The sequence below is a fragment of the Strongylocentrotus purpuratus genome, unplaced genomic scaffold (assembly GCF_000002235.5).
Source record: "Strongylocentrotus purpuratus isolate Spur 01 unplaced genomic scaffold, Spur_5.0 spur5_scaffold_4, whole genome shotgun sequence".
NCBI lineage: Eukaryota > Metazoa > Echinodermata > Echinoidea > Camarodonta > Strongylocentrotidae > Strongylocentrotus > Strongylocentrotus purpuratus.
The window spans coordinates 29075330-29096371 of NW_022145610.1; the positions used below are offsets into that span (position 1 = coordinate 29075330).

The 21042-nt window shown below is 36.7% G+C and overlaps 1 protein-coding gene across 1 annotated transcript; it reads left to right on the forward strand.

Moving 5' to 3' along the window:
• Nucleotides 1-1536: 1536 nt before the first annotated feature.
• LOC105440971 (myosin heavy chain, clone 203-like) lies at nucleotides 1537-20486 on the forward strand. Its single transcript, XM_030997295.1, has 5 exons — nucleotides 1537-1666; nucleotides 14101-15126; nucleotides 16423-16746; nucleotides 17193-17530; nucleotides 20415-20486. The coding sequence occupies exons 1-5, from the start codon at nucleotides 1537-1539 to the stop codon at nucleotides 20484-20486; spliced, it is 1890 nt and encodes a 629-aa protein (XP_030853155.1).
• The last annotated feature ends 556 nt before the right edge of the window (nucleotides 20487-21042 follow it).

A 21042-nucleotide genomic window follows, 5' to 3' on the forward strand; every position in this document is an offset into this window, starting at 1 on the left:
TTTTCAGGATGCAGAAGCTAACTTTCATATTAATATCTGACGATCATGCCACAAATATTGAGATTTGACAAACAATACACTCAGTTCAATTCATTCTCCATGAACGCACATTGAAATCAGGTAAACATAATGCACATTCAAACCGTGCAATAATGTTGACAAATCCAAAGGCCATTAGTAACGTAACCATAACGTTAGTCTGATTCAAAAGTGAAAGTGAGGTAACTGAAGAGATGATTGGTCCTACAAAATCAAAAAATAGCAACGAAAACAGACATACCAAAGGTTTTCATCTTCACTCATCGGAATAAATCGCAAAAAAATAAACGGAAAGGCAATTTCGACTTTGTTCTGAAATTGAAGTAAGAGTACTGGAGAAATGCTTGTAGTATGGTTCCCTTCTATTATGTTAGCTGTGTTACGGGGTATATATCGGTTTGTTGCCAATTGGTCTGTAATCAATTCGTATACTACCCAATAAGTTTAATCCCATATGGTCTACATCCAGTCCTTCTACTATCCTTATAGTCTAATAATCGTTTCACCTACTTATCATTTGGTCTAATGACCACTAAGGCTAGTAGCCATTTGGTCTATTGTTTATTTATACTACTAACCAGTCAGTCTAATTCCCAGTATGTATAATGCCAATTTCGTCTATTATACATAAGGTCTAATAATTGTTTGACGATTGTTATTATGTATGATGAAATGAGTATTAAACTATATGGATTGTAGACGAAATGGGCATTGAAAAAACTGGGAATGTGGCCCACTGGAAATTAGAATAAATATGAAATAGCCTTTTTGTTTTCATTGTGATATGTCACGAATATCCATCCATTTCCTAAACTGAATTTAGGGTAGAGTCATAAAGGAGACGCAGTCGCATTTGTTTTTTTTTTTTTGTTTTTTTATTGTGTCTGTACCTATTTGTTATGATTGTATATATTTTGTATTTTGTATTTTTGTAAACGCAATTCGGCCTTTAGCCCCGATGAAATGTTATTAATAAACGATTTTAATTAAATTCAATATTCATTTATATAATCAGCTATTTGTTTCGGCCTATCACCTTAAACGTATTATGTTTGTGTGGTTTTCACTCTGATGCTTTAACACATTAAACAATATATGTGGGAAGGGGGCTTGTGAAAGGGCAGCTCGGTGATCACGACTCAATTGATGCACATGGGAAAACGGAACGAATCGTATATTAAATTATAAGATCGACAAGGGTTTTTATGCACATGTAGCAATGACTCCGGAAACACTGAACGTACAAAAGCATGGTCTATTGATCATATCCTTTCTAAGGTAGCTCGCTCCGATAAAAACAAATACAACTACATTACTAATTGTAATGTAATCTAATTTCATAGATTGATTACTAGTTGATGTCCTTTGGAATCTCTTATCACTGGAGTCTATAAAAACAATATCTTGAACAGTGAACATTTGCCCTGCGAGAATATACTGATTAAATTCACTGCATTAGGTTGCACTTATTCATACGTAGGCAGGTAGTCATTCAAAATGGCTTCTTCAAACGCGGATTTGAAGACAAGGATCGCTACATTACGACATGAAATCTTGTCGTACACACCAGGCAAGGCTGTACCTTGTGATGATGAACGAGTGGTGTTTCCTGATAAGCTTGTCGTTGGTATGATTGATACGTGCGGGTATCCGTCCCACATAGTCCCTGCTCTGAGACGCGCTCTTCATGGAGACGTAAAGCCGAGCAAGCATGCTGATAAACGACAAACATCTACCGAGGATCAGGAGGGATATCTGACCGATTCTATATCTGTCATCACGAAAACATTCATGACGGGTTTGTACATTGAAAAATGCAATGTTGATTCACTTGTGTTTGTTTGTTAAAAACACTTCGAATGAAACTGCACCTCGAAGATGCAAACTATGGCATGTTGTTTTTCCTTATCCTATAATCATACAGTCAGTGTTATGTTTTTGGGTAAAAGGAGGAATCTTATCATCAAATTCTGGTACTACTAAAACAACTCAATGCTCTGTGTACCTCACTAAACCAGCATTGTGTAGAAATTCAAAACATTCTAGATATGCCGGATAAAACAAACAATTGATTTAATTTCCTTTTTGGTGTTTCCATCATTCGCTCTCTGAACGCATAGTATGCTCAATTGCCTAAAATAAAGGAAATCAGACGAAACTTGCGTATTTGTAAATTTTAAAATATCATGTTACAAAATGGCTGTGAGGTAAAACTGCGAGACCATCCAAACTGTGCTTAAAATTACATTCACTTTGGTAGATTACACTAACTTATCACGATCAAACGTTATCTAACAATGTAATAAATATACTCAGTCGCTTTGAATGTTAAATTATGTTTGATAAATTAGTGTTGTCTTGAGCATTTTAATTGTTTGTACATTGAAGGTATAAACCATGACATACGCCTCGGTAACCCATGAACTATTGACATCATCCAACATCTATCTTCTGAAAGCCAGGGATAATTATGTGAACACTTGCGTTCTCTTATAAAGTCATCGGTTTAACAGTAAACAAAAAAAACTCTTCGAATTCGTATTACATGGCACAAATTAAACACAAGGAGCGCAGTAAACAAACGAATATGTGTAAGCCGTTGATTAATTTCACATGTCAGCTATTTGAAACAAGATGATGTGTATGTTTCACTGTTACTATATATATACCTGACCTGCCTGACGTAGTTAGTTTGGAGACTACCAGGAGGGTATTATGCATGGGCTTACACGTGTAATCGTAAATTCTGGAAACAGGTTTTCCAACATTGTCAGTCGTCAGATCACCACATTGGGATTATTAACAAGGAACTGCGAATAAGTATATAGCTAAGCCTTTTCTCTCTCAAAATCGTATGGAGTACAAATAAGGGGGCATAAAAAGCAATTACTCAAATACATTTTCAATATCATATAGCTCAAACAGTGTTGATATATAGATGCCCAAATTTCATTAAAGAAAGTGATGTATTGGGCTTTTCAAACATCCTAATTTGTTTTGATGTCGTTATGGGTGTTTCTATTTCTGGTTTTGGAATTGTACCATTACTGACCACTGCAATTCTTACAAAATTCTTGCATGGCATTATACTTATAGGCCTACATAATTTATACACATATATTTATCACAATTTTGGTTGCCCCTTCTTAGTATGATTTCAAGACAAACCCAGGTAAGATTCTCTACATTAAAAGTATCATGTTCACTTTTTTCGCTATCACATAATATTATTTTGTGTGGTTTCCTTAAATTTTATTGCACAAACAATTCATCCATGCGTGTTTATTTAGTTTATTCTGAAATATTGGATGCAACTTATGGAACTACACAAACTTGTCTACTTTGTTCTCTCTCTCCTTCTGCATGTAGGCTATATATCATGTTCATAGTATTCAAAAGTTCATCATGCACAATGTATCAAACACGTTTTCTCTTGTCATCTTACCAGGTAAATTTGGAAAAGAGGTACAAGACCTTGCTGGGAAAGCTGGATGTATGGTGCTGTTAGTTCAGTGAGTATTTTTTTTTCGCTCTCCATTATTCACATGAGCCGTATATATTTTAACTGAAACCAAATCACATCATTTGTCATTGCAAATTTGAAGAAAAAAAAACATTCACGAAAATAGAAGACACATGTTTTAGCGCTTTGATCAAAATTCCATAAACGCGCATATTAATAATAACAAACGATAAATATTAAGAATTAATCAATTAGGACTGAAACAAGGATTGTGATAATTAAAATTAACAGAAAACTCAGTCACTAGGTCCTCTTATTTCTTCATACACAAAACGATATTAAACAATAACTTCAAGAACATCTTTATTGCTAGTTATTTTTATTGGGTGGGCACCTTGCAAATAAAGCGCGATTTAGCAAACATAATTCAGCAAAAAAAGCAAAAGAATAGCAAATATGAGAAGTACAAACACGAAGGGCATCGTCAAGCATGTTGGCAAAGCTTCCAAATTCGGGAGTTTTCGGATTCATGAAATCTGTTCCGTAAAAGCCTAATTGGTACAGGAAATTAGACACCTTCATCGTAGAATAGCGTCACACAAAAATATCAAAATATGCTCATCTAATCGTAATTAAATGCCTAAAATTCCTGAGCTTCCAGGGGCTCCACCTCTTAGACCCCACACCAATTTACGCTTAGTCGAGTTCTGGAACCTTTTTTATTGATTGTTTTATTCGCCGACTATACGCATTAGGCCGAGTGATGGCGCTATCACGAGAACTGGTCTAGAGTACCTATATATAGGTACTCTAAACTGGTCCAGAAAAGCAGGTAATTTTCGGGAATCTCGAAGATAATTTTTTTTAGAACGACGAAGTTATTTAAAGTTTCACAACATGTGGCATTCTGAAGGAAAGAAAAAAAGAACGAAAGGAAATGAACTCACTTTTGTTTTAATCATTTATCAACAATGGTGTATATACGGGAAAGGCAGAAGATGCAGGGAGGTACAAAGGTAAGAAAGAGAAGAGGAAGAAAAGTAGAACAAACATTTCCCGGAATGAGAATCGGCACCAGAATACAAAGTAAATGGTGCATGGGAAAACGACTTTTTAAAGTTTTAAAACACAATCATTTTCAAAATCATGGTCGCTTTGAGAGTGTAATTCAAAACTCGAAAGTCTTCTGTCCGATTGCAGGGTATTTCGACTTTCCATTTTTCGGGCAATCATCACCTCATCATTATTTACGATTTTGTTCAAATAATGAAATAGCGCCAAATTGGAGGTTCCATGAGTCAATCACTCGCAAAATGTATACACATAATGGACTCATCCCCCAATGGCAATACTTATACGTCTTTGACATCAGTAGGTGGTGCCTTGGGATATTTCTATGGGTAAAATGCATAAGAAATTGTGTTTTTTGTTTAGGGTTACAATTCATGAAACAATATACCGTTCAATCTCTTTGTTTACTCGCTTATATAGTAACGTGAAGTTTGGGCGGAGGGGGGGGGGGGGGAGCAATTTTAAAATATCTAGATACCACACTTGTTATCAGCTTCGTCTTTTAAAACAAGTTTTTACAAAGAAATTAATTATTAGTCAATTCATTTTTCATTAGCAGTAGCATGCACCGTTTCTGGATGACTCGAGGTAGTCGAATGTCACATGACCTCATACAAAATCTATATTTTTCCAAGATCTTGGTCCCTGTAAGAAGATGCAGCTATTAGCCTCAAAACTACATGAGTTGTTAGATTTGTTCATGTTTTATTGAGACACATTTTAGTTAGTTATATGACTATCGATAAATGCATTACACATTAACGAAAGAGGGAAATAAATCACCATCAAGCTCCTGTCCAACAAATTATTGGAACTCACTGTTAGAGCCGACAATGCGGCAGTTCAGAACGCAATGCAATTGAATAACTATATGATACTATTATAAGAATAGAATTGCAGGGCCCTTTTTCGAATTCTCTTTTCGAAGTTCGTTATATCGTGTTTACCTATCGAAATATTATGAAATTGCATGGGAACGAGCAAAAAGAGAGTATGGCACAATAGAAATAAGGTTCTACACAAATGCTGATAAAACAACAAAAATGAACATGATAAGGAACATGTTAATTAGCATGTTCATTAGCAAGTTCATTTTTATGATATTATCCCCATTACAAAGTTGTTAGGAGATATAGAGAGAGAAGAGAGAGAGAGAGAGACTAGTATTTGCTTGCTGAAATCATAATATTTTCAAACAGCAATGTTTGTATATTTTCGTTTAAAAAAAAGATACGCTGTCGTCTTATTTGTACATCCATTGATGTGTTCATCACTAATTAGGCATGGTAAGGTAGAAGGGTAGGGTAAAGGTTGAATGAAGAAAAGGAGGACTGCCAAGAATACTCAATGGGTTTTAAATCACACTTTTCTTGAGCAATTTTTAAAACGCACAAACAAAGAAGATAATACGAATCTCTATACTTTTCATATATATAGAACAGTTCATTCCTAATAGTACACTTTCTCTACAGAACTTATGATCTTATTACTATAAAGAACGTTTATTACAAGGCGAGTGAGAGTAGCGACCGAGCGAGAAAAAAAAACTCCCTCACACGCTTCTACGGTATTGTAATTAATTCAATCAAGACTACATCTACATACACGGACAAATCACAGCCTACTTCGAAATTATGATAATTAGATTGAGCATATGCCATCCTCAGCAGATAGAGCTTTCAGCTAAATATAGCACTTTGTGTGTTGTGAGAGGGTGGCGAAATCGATTGTGCCCTACCCCCTTCATTACAGTTAAACACGGATAAGAAATACTCCATGCATTAATACGCGATTTACATAGGTGCAAGGAGCCAAAAATAGATTTAGAATAGAGCGCTTTAAACTTATCGATATACTGCAATTTTTAAAGATGAATTACATGTATAATAATACGCGTAAACCTTTCCCCCTTCATACGGTAAGCCCCTATCTGCACACTTCCAAGGCCTTGGCATAAGGTGTGTAGTATTTGGACATATTTCTATCTATAAGTATGCTCGAGAACGTCGCGCCCAAGTTAGAAACGGAAATCGGATTTTGAATCATCAAAGTGTGTATTCCCAACTTTTTTTTTCGAGGGGGGGGGGGGGAATAGTGAGTGTAATTGTCCTGTCTTGAAGTTTGTGAAGTTCTATTTATTTCACATTTTACATAAAACAACAGTGTATATTCTTTTTTATTTTTGTTTGTACAAGCGTATATTATATAAGAGTAGATTTCACACAAGAAAAAAAAATGTACGAGAAAAACAAGTTCCCACCTCCTTTTGTAAAGATTAGCACTTGCCCCGAATTTTGACTTTGGGGCCTGTTGAGACAGGGTATATAATGTACACGCAGTACTGCATCACTTGGTTTGCGAGGGAGTGTAGTGACCGAATATTTAGAATGTTAATATTTTACATTATAGAGCCAAAAAAGGCATTAGTGTTATATACATCAACGTCATCTCACGTCATTTAACAACATTTCTTTCTGTCTTGATAAGGTGCTCACTGAGGGGGTCGAAATCGATTATTAGTACTTGAAACAAACAAACAAACACACAAAAAGTCAGATAGTTGCATGTTGAAGCGTTGTATTTTCACAATAATAAAAGATATTCATTATACTACAAGAGGGGCAGAAACGAATTAGCCGTCCCCTTAATCATGTTTAATGGTTCTCGTATTTAACGCCTGTGAAAGACAGGGTATATGCAACATACGCCTATCATTTATGTTGTTGTTGTTGTTGTTGTGCGTGTGCGTGTGTAATGTAAAGGATCGTAGCATCCATGTAAGTACAATACGGACAGTGAAACTGCATTTCAGACCTGTTATAACTGAAAGCTTTACTAAACATTATTTATTGTCATTTAGGCGCAAGAAGTATTTCCCCATCCATTGATAAATGGAAGCACCTGCCCACTCATCCAATTCCTATTCTACACAGAATATTTACGGTGCTGAGAAACATTGCATCTTCAAACATTCGATAGAGCGTACCCACGGAGCGAGAACAATTTAATTGTGATATGCTTAAGGTTTGCGTATAGGGTTAACGTCTTAGAACACAATGAACAATTATTATAAGTGTAGGGTATAACAAATACATACACGTTATCTTCTTTGAGGTGGCCTTTGGTGGGGGTGGGTTGCAGAATCATGTTAATATCGTTAAAAATAAATGTAGGCCTATGCAATTTATATTTTTTGATGTACATGCATTTTCTACAACTTCCTCTTATACTTTTGATTGATTGATTGATTTTATTCGTCAAGTATAGTACATTGAATGGTTACATAAAGCAAAATGAAACGAGAAGATACATTGACAGAATAACCCATGAAAGCCGGAAAAGGCTTATTTCCAACGGGGTCCTATAAAGTACGTGTACAGTACGGCATGAGAATAAAATATCACAACTAATAACTACTACGAATATTATATTATTTCTCCTCTCTGTTTTCCTGACTTCATGTTTTCTTGTTTTCTTATTTTTGCTGCCCTAGCAATCGTATCTTAGTAACTATATATGCATGTATTTCAATATTGACAAATTAATTGTAACTGTATTTTATGTTTGAAATATGCAATGAGTGTTTTATTTGTACACATGATCAATTCAGCCATTGGGCTGCGACACATGTTTTTTTCAATAAACCTTGGTTCAATTCGATTCAATTCAATCATTAACCCTTCAATCATCACCACGTGAATAATAACGATTCTGAATCGGTGTATTTTCTTATTTTTATTTTCAGCCCGCTTGATATTGAATATTACCAACCTTGGATCGACATAGTAAAGAGGAATACAGGTGAGTTTGCCACTAATCCTTAATGGTAGGTAGGATCATAAAGTGAAGACATATGAAGGTTTATCTTTAAACAATTTTGAATTAATACAATTTGAACTGTTGATACACACAGTATACACCACAAGGCGTTGATTTACACCACCGTATTAGTTAAAACAATAATTAATTTAATAAATAATGTTACTAGCCAGAATTCTATAACACATGAATCATTATGTAGGTTGTTTAACTTTGGTTACGTATCTGGTGTTTTGTGTTATATGCACTGTTATGAAATGTGTAGGTATCTAACAATAATGACACCTGCTACATGATGTTTCATCAGTAATGAATAGGACATAAAAGAAACGAGGAACAACTATTATTCAATTTAAATCATAATCAAATTTCTACAAGCAATTTCTTTTTGTTAATCATTATTCACATATTTAAAAAACAGGGTAGGTCATTCACAATCGTGTTCAACCATGAATCCCTGTACATAAACAGAGGGAAAAAAAGAAATTAAGGATATTCATTAAAAAAACATGGCCTATCCACATATACACAATGAAGTCAAATTTAAGAAAGTTGGGACATATACACAATAAATCAAGTATCTAGTATCAAGTAGCAAGTTTATTTGTCTTCCAGAAAACACATGTGACAAAATATAATAGAGTATAATCATATTACAGTACAATGTAGAATAAAGAAAGACGAGGAGACCTTGGTTGAAGCACAGCTTCTTAAGTTAAGGCCCCCTCATATGGTGTGACAAAGATAACTGATTCATGAATACAACAACAAATATGGAATATATACCATTCACAAAATACTCTCAGAAAACAACTACCCAACGATGCATCGACCACAACATGGATTACCACAACAAGTATACCCGAATATGCGCACATCCCCATCACACCGGGTGAGCTAACAAACTCACCGGCCCGAATTCACTAAGGAGGTTTGTCGACAAACCTAGGTTTATGTACATCATTATAACGCGTTTGGAAGCGTTTTTTACAATCCAGAGGGGTAACCTAACTTAACTCTAAGTTGGACTTAAATATTATTAAAAGCCATTTGTAGCCTCAAAATGAAATATATTCAAAAGCAAAAATTCAAGTAATTTAGACTTTTTATAAATTCCACATCAAGAACATGAAATCTCCTTGATAATATAAAATATGAACGATTTTAATTAACATTACATGCCTTTTAAAATAACGTTTACAAGATATTTTCATAGATGCTAACGGCTTTCCATAATGTCCAACTTAGAGATAAGTTCAACTTAGGATCTTTGTGAAACACCCCCTTGGTTTCCAAAAACGCGTCGAAACGCGTCATATGACGCACGAAAACCTAGGTTTGTCGACAAACCTCCATTGTGAATTCGGGCCACCATGTTTGTTAAAATATACGCCATATGAGCAAGAATAACCCACCCATGGGAGAGCGATCTAATATGGACAAACCCAAGCTGACACCAAATCGAGACATCAATGAGTTAATGCTCTCTGAGTGCAGAGGTTAAGTAGGAATATATGGTATATGTACAGATGGGAAAGAAGGAGAAAAAGAAGAGGGATCAAGGGGCTTATGTCAAAGTCAAGAAATAACGACAAATAGATCGAGAGTAGAGTTAAATAGTCTCCAGTACATGATTTGACCTTGAAATCAAGTATTTATCTAAGTTGTCTATATTATCCATATTAATTACACACCATTAATTCTGATCACGTTGATATCGTGGACTCTTACAAGCCCCTTTTCCGTTCATTTGTAAATTATATACTTTTTCCTTTCTTCGTAAATTGCATGTTAATACTTACCTCTGCTTGTGTAGGCCTGTGTTAATATGTATGATAGGCCGATGTGATAACACTTCTTCCCCATTAATTTGATTATTATACCATCCATTGAAATGCTGGAAAAAGATTCTTTTTTTTTCTATTAGATTTAAAGGAAACCAAAACCTTCATACAAAGTTACTTTTATTGTAAAGTTTAAGATGTTTGAAAAATATCAGTGAAAATTTGAACAAAATCGGGCAAGGATTAAGGAAGTAAGAGTTTTTTTAAACTACTAGTCACTAGAGGGCGGTATTCAATTCGATGACATCATCTGTAAACAACTCTCCATGCCTTTTGTACATCAAATTTCATGTTTTTCCTTCTTTCTTGTGATTGAGATAATGTACTCCCCTGAAAGCAAGATATAGAATGCAAAATGATATTCTACTTCACATGTTATGAAGTCGGATCAAGAACACAAATAAATATGAAGAAAACAAAAAAATTGTGAAATTTTATGTACAAAAGGCATGGAGAGTTGTTCAGAGATGATGTCATCAAATTGAATACCGCCCTCTAGTGACTAGTAATTTAAAAAGCTCTTACTTCCTTATTCCTTGTCCGATTTTGTTCAAATTTTCACTGATATTTTTCAAATATCTTAAACTTTACAATAAAATTAACTTAGTATAAAGGTTTTGGTTTCCTTTAATATGCATGCACATATCATCTCATATCCTCGGTTGGTAACCAATCGAATAATCACGGGGATTTTACCAGATTTTGTTTTTTGAGACCATCCTGGTAATTCGTTTGAAACGGGCATGGTGTTTACTATGTACCATTCCCCCAAAAACATCTACCCCCCCCCCCCCCCCCCCCCCCCCGGCGTTGACATGGTTGACTTTAATCATCTGACCATGGATCTACGTGTGAGACATAAGGCCATGATCTGACAAATCACAGTCAACAATTTGAACATCAAAAAAATAAAACGATTAGGGTTATGACGAAAGGGTGGGTAGAGTCGCGTTGACTTGAACGCGACCGTTCGTCCAAAGCCCTCCACCCCCCCCCCCTCCCCCCAGTTGTGCCGAAAGAGTGCGTTGGGAGTGTCGCGTCGCGTCGCGTTGACTGGAACGCGACCATTCGTCCAAAGCCCCCCACCCCCTCCCCCTTCCCGGTTTTGCCGAAAGGTTGCGCTGACTAGTCTTCCACTTCAGTCGTTTATAATAGAATTTAATGAAATAGAAATTTAAGTCGTTTAAACATAAATAATAAAAAAAGAAACAGATTGAAATTCAATAAAAACAAGTTTTGACGTCTGGAAAGGGTGCGTTGACTAGTCTTTCACATCAGTCGTTTTAATAGAAATTAAGGGCTAGAAATGTTAGTCGTTTCAATTGAAATATTCAAAATAGAAACAGATTCAAAATTAAATAAAAACTAGTTTTTACGAAGTCTTGCAGATTAGGCGTTTATAAGAATTAAATCAATGAATAAATTCAATAAATATTTTAAAATGTCAAATAAAAACAATATTCATTTCTTTCTATGTATAGAATTATTTTGTTTGATGTAGACTTCATGCATAAGAGTCTTTACGAATGAAATAACTAATAATTAAAATTAATTATTAATGGAGTAGCGGGCCGGCGGGGGGAGGTTCTCAATTCCATACAATTATAAAAGAAATGGATATGAATATATTTTTTAAAATAAATACACGCCTAATATGCAAGACTAGGCAAACACCTTTATTTGACATTTGTTAATATCAAAGTAAATTATTTGATTGTGTTATTTATTTATTTAATTCTTATAAACGCCTGATCTGCAAGACTACGTAAAAACTAGTTTTATTTAATAGTTTAATTTTTAATCTGTTTCTATTCCTTTAATTCTTTTATAAACGACTGGTGTGAAAGACTAATCAACGCATCCTTTGGGCAAAACGGGGGGGGGGGGGCTGTTTACGAATGGTCGCGTTCCAGTCTACCCGACGCGACGCGACACTCCCAACGCACCCTTTCGGCACAACCGAAAGGGGGGGGGGGGGTGTTGGACGAATGGTCGCGTTCATGCAAGTCGTGATGCTACCCATCTTTTCAGCATAAGCTGAGGCATGGGGGGGGGGGGGTGATGAAAGTTGATCATGGCAAGGCTTACGTCAAATACCGGTATTATATCAATCTAACCCGACGTGGTCTTGATTTATATCCTTTATTTGTTAATTAATTCCTTCGAACTACCGATCTTTAGAATTTGTTGTGGTTAAACAATATCATAAACAATATCATCAGTCTATTCTATCATGATTTTCCCGACTAAATTTCCTATCATTAATATTATATTTCATTTGCATTATCATAGTTGTAAATGTATTACTATCTCATTACTCACTTCAATTTACTCCTAATAGCGGCTCCTCTTCAGTCTCCTTCCTTTATCACCCTTCTCTCTCTCTCTCTCTTTCTCTCTCTCTCTCCCTCTCTACTTTCCTCACTCGATTTTGCCCATTCTTTATACAACTTAAAAATGGCGGGAAAGTCTATGCCACTGAGAATACTGATAAGAGCCCGCATAGATAAGGAAGCATGTCAGATTTTCTCCATTCTTTGTGTCACCCCCCCCCCCCAGAAAAAAGGTTGTATGTGACATAATTTTGTGTTAGATAGTTAGATAGTTTATTGGTTTCCACAATATCTCATTTTACAAAGAGTGTAACAACATATTGAAAATGATTATAATATGCATGTTCATACAATATTGGTACACACTATTAAGAATATTGTCCATTAAGTTAAACTTAAGAGATATAGTGGCGGAGCCTATGGAAAAGCAGAGCTTGTTGTGGATAGGCCCCTTAAACTACAAATGACATAATTAACTAAAGTAAAGTTTATAAAATACAAATATACGCTAAAACAGGGAAAGGGTGATTACAGGGGTACATGAACCGATACTCACAATTAACTACAAAAGACAAGGAAAAGACAAAGACAATATAACAATAAAGTTTGTCCTCGATGCGAGTATATTATAAACATTGTTTGTATGGTCATACCGTTAGTTACTCATTTTAATGAACAAAAGTATACAGCTTGGAGACAAGAATAGTCAGGAATCAGGAACGACAATATGTATTCAAATAATAACTTTTCAATTTACTTCTGAATATATGTACACTTACAGACCTTTTAATCATAGAATCGAAAGAATTCCGGAACTTAGGACCTGTATAATATTTTGAGCAAAGCGTGTACTCGTTCTATATGAAGGTGATAGGAAAACGCCTGTTGGGTAGGATATTCGTGGACTTGATTTCTTTTCTTAAACAAATAAGATAGTGCCTGGGGCAGTTCGTTTCAGCTGGGGCAGCTGAAACATGAGGCAGCCTAATTGTAAATTAAAAATATCCCGAACTCTCAGTACTTTAGTATTAAAGAAAAGAAGGCTCGAGTGAGTACGAATAGGCAAATTGTTCGTATTGCTCTTTTTCGAACAACCAGGATCTTGTCCAGTTGAAGTTTCAATGAACTACCTCAGGCAAGAATACCATAGTTCAAGTAGGGCAACATTAAAGTGGAGTACAACATTTGCAATACATATGATGGGAACATAGGTTTCAGTTTGTATATCACACCAGCATTTCTTGATAGTAATGAACACAAATAATTTGTATGTATTTTCCGGGACATTTTATCGTCGATAAACAGGCCAAGAAACTTGGCCGATTTTACTTTCTTAATTTTAACATTGTTGAAATAGATATCTCCTGGTAAATCGGATAATGAATCGCTAAATAATATGAAATTAGTTTTGTCCAAGTTCAGTGACAGTCTATTCGCAAAAATCCACTGTGTTGTATGTATATGTCATACAAATATCATGACTTTGGACGGAATTTCGAGTAAACTCATTGAATATGTTTCGATTAAATAGGCCGCGTCCCTCTATGTGCTCTACTTCCTTACGAAGACATCCCCACGGTGATAGATGAATTGAAGAAGCTCAAGATCACTTATATCTACGAAATACCTGCACCTGGTCCCATTCACTCAGATGAGGATAAGTTGCAGTGGCTTGACCTTCTACGTGGATGCCTTCATGAAGGTGACAGAACGTTAGCAGCTAATGATCTAAAAAAGATATGCAAGAATCCAAGATGTGGGCTATTTTATGAGAAAACCAAGAAAGAAGCGAAAGAAGCTAATCAGAAGATGTTCACAGAGGTCGAAGAGCGAAAACAGGAATTAAAGAAAGGGAGAGAGGAAGACAGAGCAAGATCGGAGAAAGAGAAGCGCTTATTGGCAGCAGAAATGACGAAGAAACTCGAGTCTAAACAACAGCAAGTTGACACTTTGACAGAAATCGTAGGAGAGAAAGAGCGAAATGAGACGACTCTAACACAACAAGTTGAGGAGCTAAAGAGAGGAAGAGAGGAAGACAGAGTAAAAGCTGAAAAAGACAGAGGAAGATCTGAGGAAGCAAAGCGCTCATTGGCAGAAGAAATGAGGAAGAAACTCGATTCTAAGCAACAGCATGTAAACACTTTGACAGAAACCGTAGGGAACAAAGAGCGAAATGAGACGACGCTGACACAACAAGTTAAAGAGTTAGAGAAAGGAAGAAAGCAAGACAGAGCAATATCTGAGAAAGAGAAGCGCTCAATGGCAGCAGATATGACGAAGAAACTCTTCTCTCAGCAACAACGCGTAGACACTTTGATTGAAACCGTAAGGGAGAAAGAACGAAATGAGACGACTCTAAGACAGCAAGTTGAAGAGCTAAAGAAGGAGCATGACTATAAGGAACAGCTTTTGGAGCAACTTGAGCGTGAGACCTGGAAGCTGAGAACCAAAATTCAACTAGAAAGTGAGATACGATCAGCAGAGCAGAAGAAGAAAGCGGAGACACATCGATGGAGTTTCATTCCTTGGGTGACCTCTGGGAAACAAGCTCAGGGTGGTAAGACTTAACTTTCCAATCTCATTTTCCCTTTCCAACTCCTATTTTGATATCTACAATATGCTACATAACTCCTATTCCATCTTTGGTTACTTGTTAAAATATTGATAATGTGAAGCTTATCAAGTCTAATATGGTCCTCAATCTAAATTGATATATGTCTTGTCTGTTTTAGTTGTCATTATGCCAAAAATATCACCATTCGATTATATTATCCAAGGACGCTAGAGCTTACATGCTTGTGCATTATTTATACTTTACAAGTTAAAATAACACATAGAGATACATTGAACGATAAAGATCAGTAAAGTATGTATCTTTTTTTTTTCTTCATTCAAACTTACTTCATTCCTTCATGACAGGCACATCATCTTTTGAGGATAATTCAAGCGGAGGACTGGGAAGGAGTCATATATTACAAGCAGGGTGAGATGAAATATATATATTCTTTGCATGACAATAAACGCATTATTTATCTTATAGTGACAAAACTACTATGGAATGCACTTTTGTGTGTAAAATGAGTGATGCTAGACCAGGCGCGGATCCAGGATTTCTTAGGGGAGGGGAGGGGGCCCAACTTTTTTTTTTTTTTTGCTCCCGAAAATTTGAAAATCGCGCCGGCCGAAAAGTCGCTCAGTGGGGGGGGGGGGGGGGGGGGGGGGGGGGGGGGGGGGGGGGGGGTAAGCGGACATTTTTTTTTTGGAGTCCCAAAAAAAAAATCGCAACGACTCAGCCAGCCGAAAAGTCGCTCAGTGGGGGGGGGGGGGGGGGGGGGTGTAGTGAGCACAATTTTTTTTTTTGGTCCTCGAAAATTTTAAAATTTGCACCCCCCCCCCTTGAGCGCCAGGGGGGGGGGGGGGCCCAACCCCCAAAAAAGGTAAAAATCGCATGATTTTGCATGATTTTTTTCTCAAGGGGGGGGGCCGGGCCCCCCGGCCCCCCCCCCCCTGGATCCGCCACTGTGCTAGACTGTCAATAACAGTTTTAAAAGTACGACAGCACTTATGTTCTTTGAATAAAAAATCATGACCACCTGTGATTATGTAGAAGCAGAAGTGAATACAAGATTACAACTCATTAACAAAAAAATATTATCTTAGCTGCATTCTTGTCTATGGTGATTAGAGTTAAAAGTAAAATCCTTTCATGAATTGATATCAATAATTTGAGCATGTTGAGTATGGTCTCATCACTGGAAGAACGTATTTTTCCCTTCCTATTTTCACCTAAGTAAAGATTTTACTTTACTTTTTAAGTGTATACGTCATACCAACGTTCTCTGACCACCCCAAGTTTGTCTTTTTTTGTTTACCGTGTACCATTCTAGAGAGGAGCCCCCAGATGATGAGTTTGCAGGCATATTACAGCAGATAGCTGACGATCTTTACGATGAAGCCAAGATCGACAGCCTTGCTGGTCAGCTGGGAATCCTACAGGGTGATATACAGAGAGCGCTCATGACCAATGTGAAGTTCAACCGAGTTACCAGTGATGGAACTCGTCACATGCTGAAACAATGGAGAAGAGGTGTGTCCAGGGAAAATGAACGGGTTGAGCTAACGAAGGCGCTGAAAGCCGCCAAGTTAGTCAACCTTGCAGACCTGTATCTCAGCACAGGTAACGTATATTTTCATTAAGAACAATTGTAGTGTTGTAATAAGGACCCCATTCAACACTTCAGCATCATGCTATTATATTTGGTGTACAATACGGCCCATGTGCTTAAAAAAAGATTGGTAGTATTTCTGAAGCAAGTTCATTTCCCAAATGTATACTGCTGATATAGAGACTAAGGTGACATAATGCAGAGAAAAAAAAGAAAGAGGGAGCTTAATAGGTACTTCTTGCAGTTAGCAATTTCCTCATTATAGCTGTGCACACGAAAAAACCCAATACGATGCTGATTATATAGTAACGTCAAGTTCTCGCCTACTCCCTGGTTAACATAAACATAAAATAAATTTCGAATTCACTGCGATAAGTTCTACACAATCATGATAATTCCGATTCGATATGCTTTGAGAGAAGAAAAAAAAACTTTTTTTTTTCTTGTTGCCGGTCAGGTGTAGCAGAGGAACAGATCGATGATGAATATGCCAACGAAGACGTCAATGATCATCAGCTCTCTTATAGAGATGAGACCTCTCTAGAACAGGACCGAACCAAAGGACACATTGGCATCCAGGTACTTCAGGAAGCTACAGCTAGCAGTAACCACAGTCCTCAAGATGGGCATACAGGAGACATGGCTTCCAAAACCCAGGAGGACTTGACAGATGGAAGTAGGAGTCAACATCTTGACCAATCACCGGAGCGCAGTACAGAGGAGTTGGATGAATCTGAAGTGACTTCTGAAGAAGTGTCCTCAGAAGAAGTTCATCCTGGAGATGATATGAACAACGTTAGTAGCATTCAACCTTCTGAACAATCGCCAAGCCATGAAATACAAGTCCTACCTGAAGACATGTCTGAGATTACCCCTCTGGTATCTTATGGTGGGAAACCCAACGAGGAATCCACCACCTTGGATAAAAGCCATGTAGGCGGAATCATAAGTAACGAAGAAGATCTGATTTCTCAACTCGTTCTTACTGATACATCCCCAGAGAAAATATTGCTAATTTTCCTGGTAAAGATAGTAATGGATGCTTCCCAGAAAGCACTCAGTTTATAAGGAATCAACAGATAATCTTCATCATGTCAGATTTACTTACATTATTTTAGCTTACGATGTTTCAGATCCACTCCGGGGTCCTTCATCAGGATGACTGGTCTTTAGCACCAAATGATTGTTGACCCATGAACACGGTGACGTGGTCGAGGAACGTCATCATGGTCGGTCTGATGAAGCGTCTGTGGACGTAAGACGTCGCAAGCGAAAAAAGTAAACCAGTTGACTTTTTGTTCATACACTATCTACTGCTGGGATGGTTGAAAAGAGTAATAGACATACAACTTCATAATCATTCACTGACCCATATTGTATACAAACACCGAATATGTAATTTCAACAAAGTGAATTTATAAAATATACAAGAATGGCATGCAGAGCGTGATGTTTTTTAATGTAGATTTGAGTTTTCTTTTTGGCAAGATAAAGAAGATATCTGGATATAGAAATTCAATTAAAAAATTCGAGTAGTTATTACAAGGGTCACTTATTATAACCGGAGCAATTCAATTTTGTGTGTATCTACCGCCACTTTGAAATAGATAAAGTAAATACGAATACGTGAAAGAATAACGAACTCAATTAGTAAACAATGAATATGAAATAACGAATAATTTAAATAAAGAGTATAAACATTGATTGTATAAGACACAGCACTCTTTAGAGAAGTATATCTTTCACAGTTTCTTTACGGTTTTGTTTGTCTCTGTTTTTAAATATTTTTCCACGTACGTATTATGTAGACGTACTGAACGTATATGCATTAAAAAAGGCGTGTTAGTTGTTATTCGGGCCATGTCCAATATGTCCAACCTTGTCTACGCATATTTAACCGGTTTCTGTACAGGTATTCGGTCTGATATAATCTTGGTCTTTGACGCGCCTGGTATACTTGTCATTTATCTGATGTCTGTTAGAAATATTATTGATTTGTTTTACATTTCTTTGTGGCCACATACACAATTTATTGTCCGCTAAGTATAGCAGTAAATAACGTTATTCTAAATTATGTAGTCGATGACATTTAAACTATGTGAACTGCATTTTATGGAACGGAATACATGTATATGCGAATCAATGTTACACAATAACGATGTGGGAGATTAGACGGAGACACAAAGGGAATAGACGACCTATCTACGCGAAGACAGCGCGAAAAGCAAATCACAAAGAAAAGAAAATGTATATTTAAATTCTTCAAATTGGAAATATGACAAGATATAATAATAATAATGAACGTTACTTCTATAGCGCATATCACTAACACAAAGAAAGTCCCTATGCGCTTAGGAAAGAAGGAAATAGAGATAGGGCAGAATAAAAATGAACATTTATGCCTGATATATGAAAACTAAAGAATTTGGACCAAACTGCCAAGCCATGTGTGCGTGCGTATGTGTGTGTGTGTATATTATGTGCGTGAGCGTGTGCTTTGCAGCAAGACTACGTCACGAATGTGTCAATTTCCTCTCATGTTGGTGATGCCGTAAAACTAAGGTATACAACAGTGTTTATATAAAACACAATCAGCTGTCTATTTTGTTTTCAGACAGTCGCTTGACCAGATCTCAAAAATATCTATAACTGCTTTTAATGTTCTAAATGAATGTAAAACTAACCACCCTAAAAAAATGAAAATTAAGGAGAGAGAAACAAAATATTATATGTTGAATTTATTTTAAGAACATCACTTATGAATCCTTTGATATTGGGGTGGAAGCATAACCGTGACATTATGACATTGTATTGCTGTATATTATTTGCTACCTGTTTTCCTACGATACATTTGTTGTTGAAGCTAATAATGTTCTTTATAATGCCTGTGATTATAATTCCGATTTTACCCATAATCTTTTCATGTCATATATTTAATTTTAAGTCGTGTTCCATAGTACCGTTATGGATATTCCGAACTTATACGTATTTCATCTGATCTACATGTATTAGTTTTCAGTTCCTAAAATTGTATTTTCAAAATATTTAGGTTAAACAAAACATTACACAGATTACATGAGAAGACTTAAATAGATGTAGACATGGTAGATGTAGGCCAATACGATAGAAAATATAACCAGTTGGCTTATTTCCATAATAATAGCAGAATCTCATTTGGCTGTACATAGATGTGGTCATATACACACGGAAAGCAAATATTAACTCTGAAAGGAACTTCCGTAATTTTTTGATATGTTAATACAAAATACTGAATAGATGAACATGTATTACTTTGCGCTTGTTACACCAATCGTTAATACTCTGTATATACAGAAATGCTCTTAGCATTGAACATAAATAGACCATAATCGCATGTCTGAGTATGCAGGCGTATCAGCGTGCAACATATCATATAGGCTTAGTTGTCATATGCAACTGTCATCATGTATATTACAATGGCGGGGGGAAGTTTATGTAAAATCTTTGTTTCTCTACTATAATCAGTGTTTTTATCACAACACTGAATAGATATAATCAATAAAGTAAGGTAATATTTTGTTGGTTCAATTAGTACTCTTATCATAAGAGTAATTGTAATCGCCTCATTCTTTTAATAATTGTTAATTGGTTTTGCCATGCTTAGTTGTAACCACTGCCCTGTGGTTCAGGTTCTCTTTAGAATCTAACTAAGGCTAAGGGAGCAAACCCTAACAGAAAACCATGCTACCGTGACAGCATTGAGGGCGATTGACGATACGGAACTCCCGACATCCTTCGACCAGTCACTGCAGGGTCTAGTGGTTCACACCCGTCCTGGTTTGTCCTCGCCGGTGTGAAACTGCCACCAGTTCCCCGAGAGAGTGCCGGTAGTAACTTGCAAGAGCTACCGGTACTTATCCACCTTTGCAAGCAGCCTTCACTATGCGCAACAGTATGAAACTTCATACCGGTTCGGTCGTCTTCCGGGTTAACAAGGACCGCGCTGTTAGATCAGGACTTCCGTCGACAGTGCCAAGTATGCTAGGAAGCAAACAACAACAACAACAAAAAGATGACACCAGCGGAATTACTACAATGACGTTTGGACAGTGGAATGTCAGGACACTCCTCGATCGGGAAGGAACTGGCAGGCCAGAGAGAAGGACTGCCCTTGTAGCCATGGAGCTGGAGAAGTACAAAATTGACATTGCTGCTCTGAGTGAAACACGTTTCTCCGAGTCAGGTAGGCTCGATGACATGGGCTACACATTCTTCTGGAGCGGCAAGCCGGACGGGGTACGACGAGAGGCTGGAGTGGGATTCGCCAT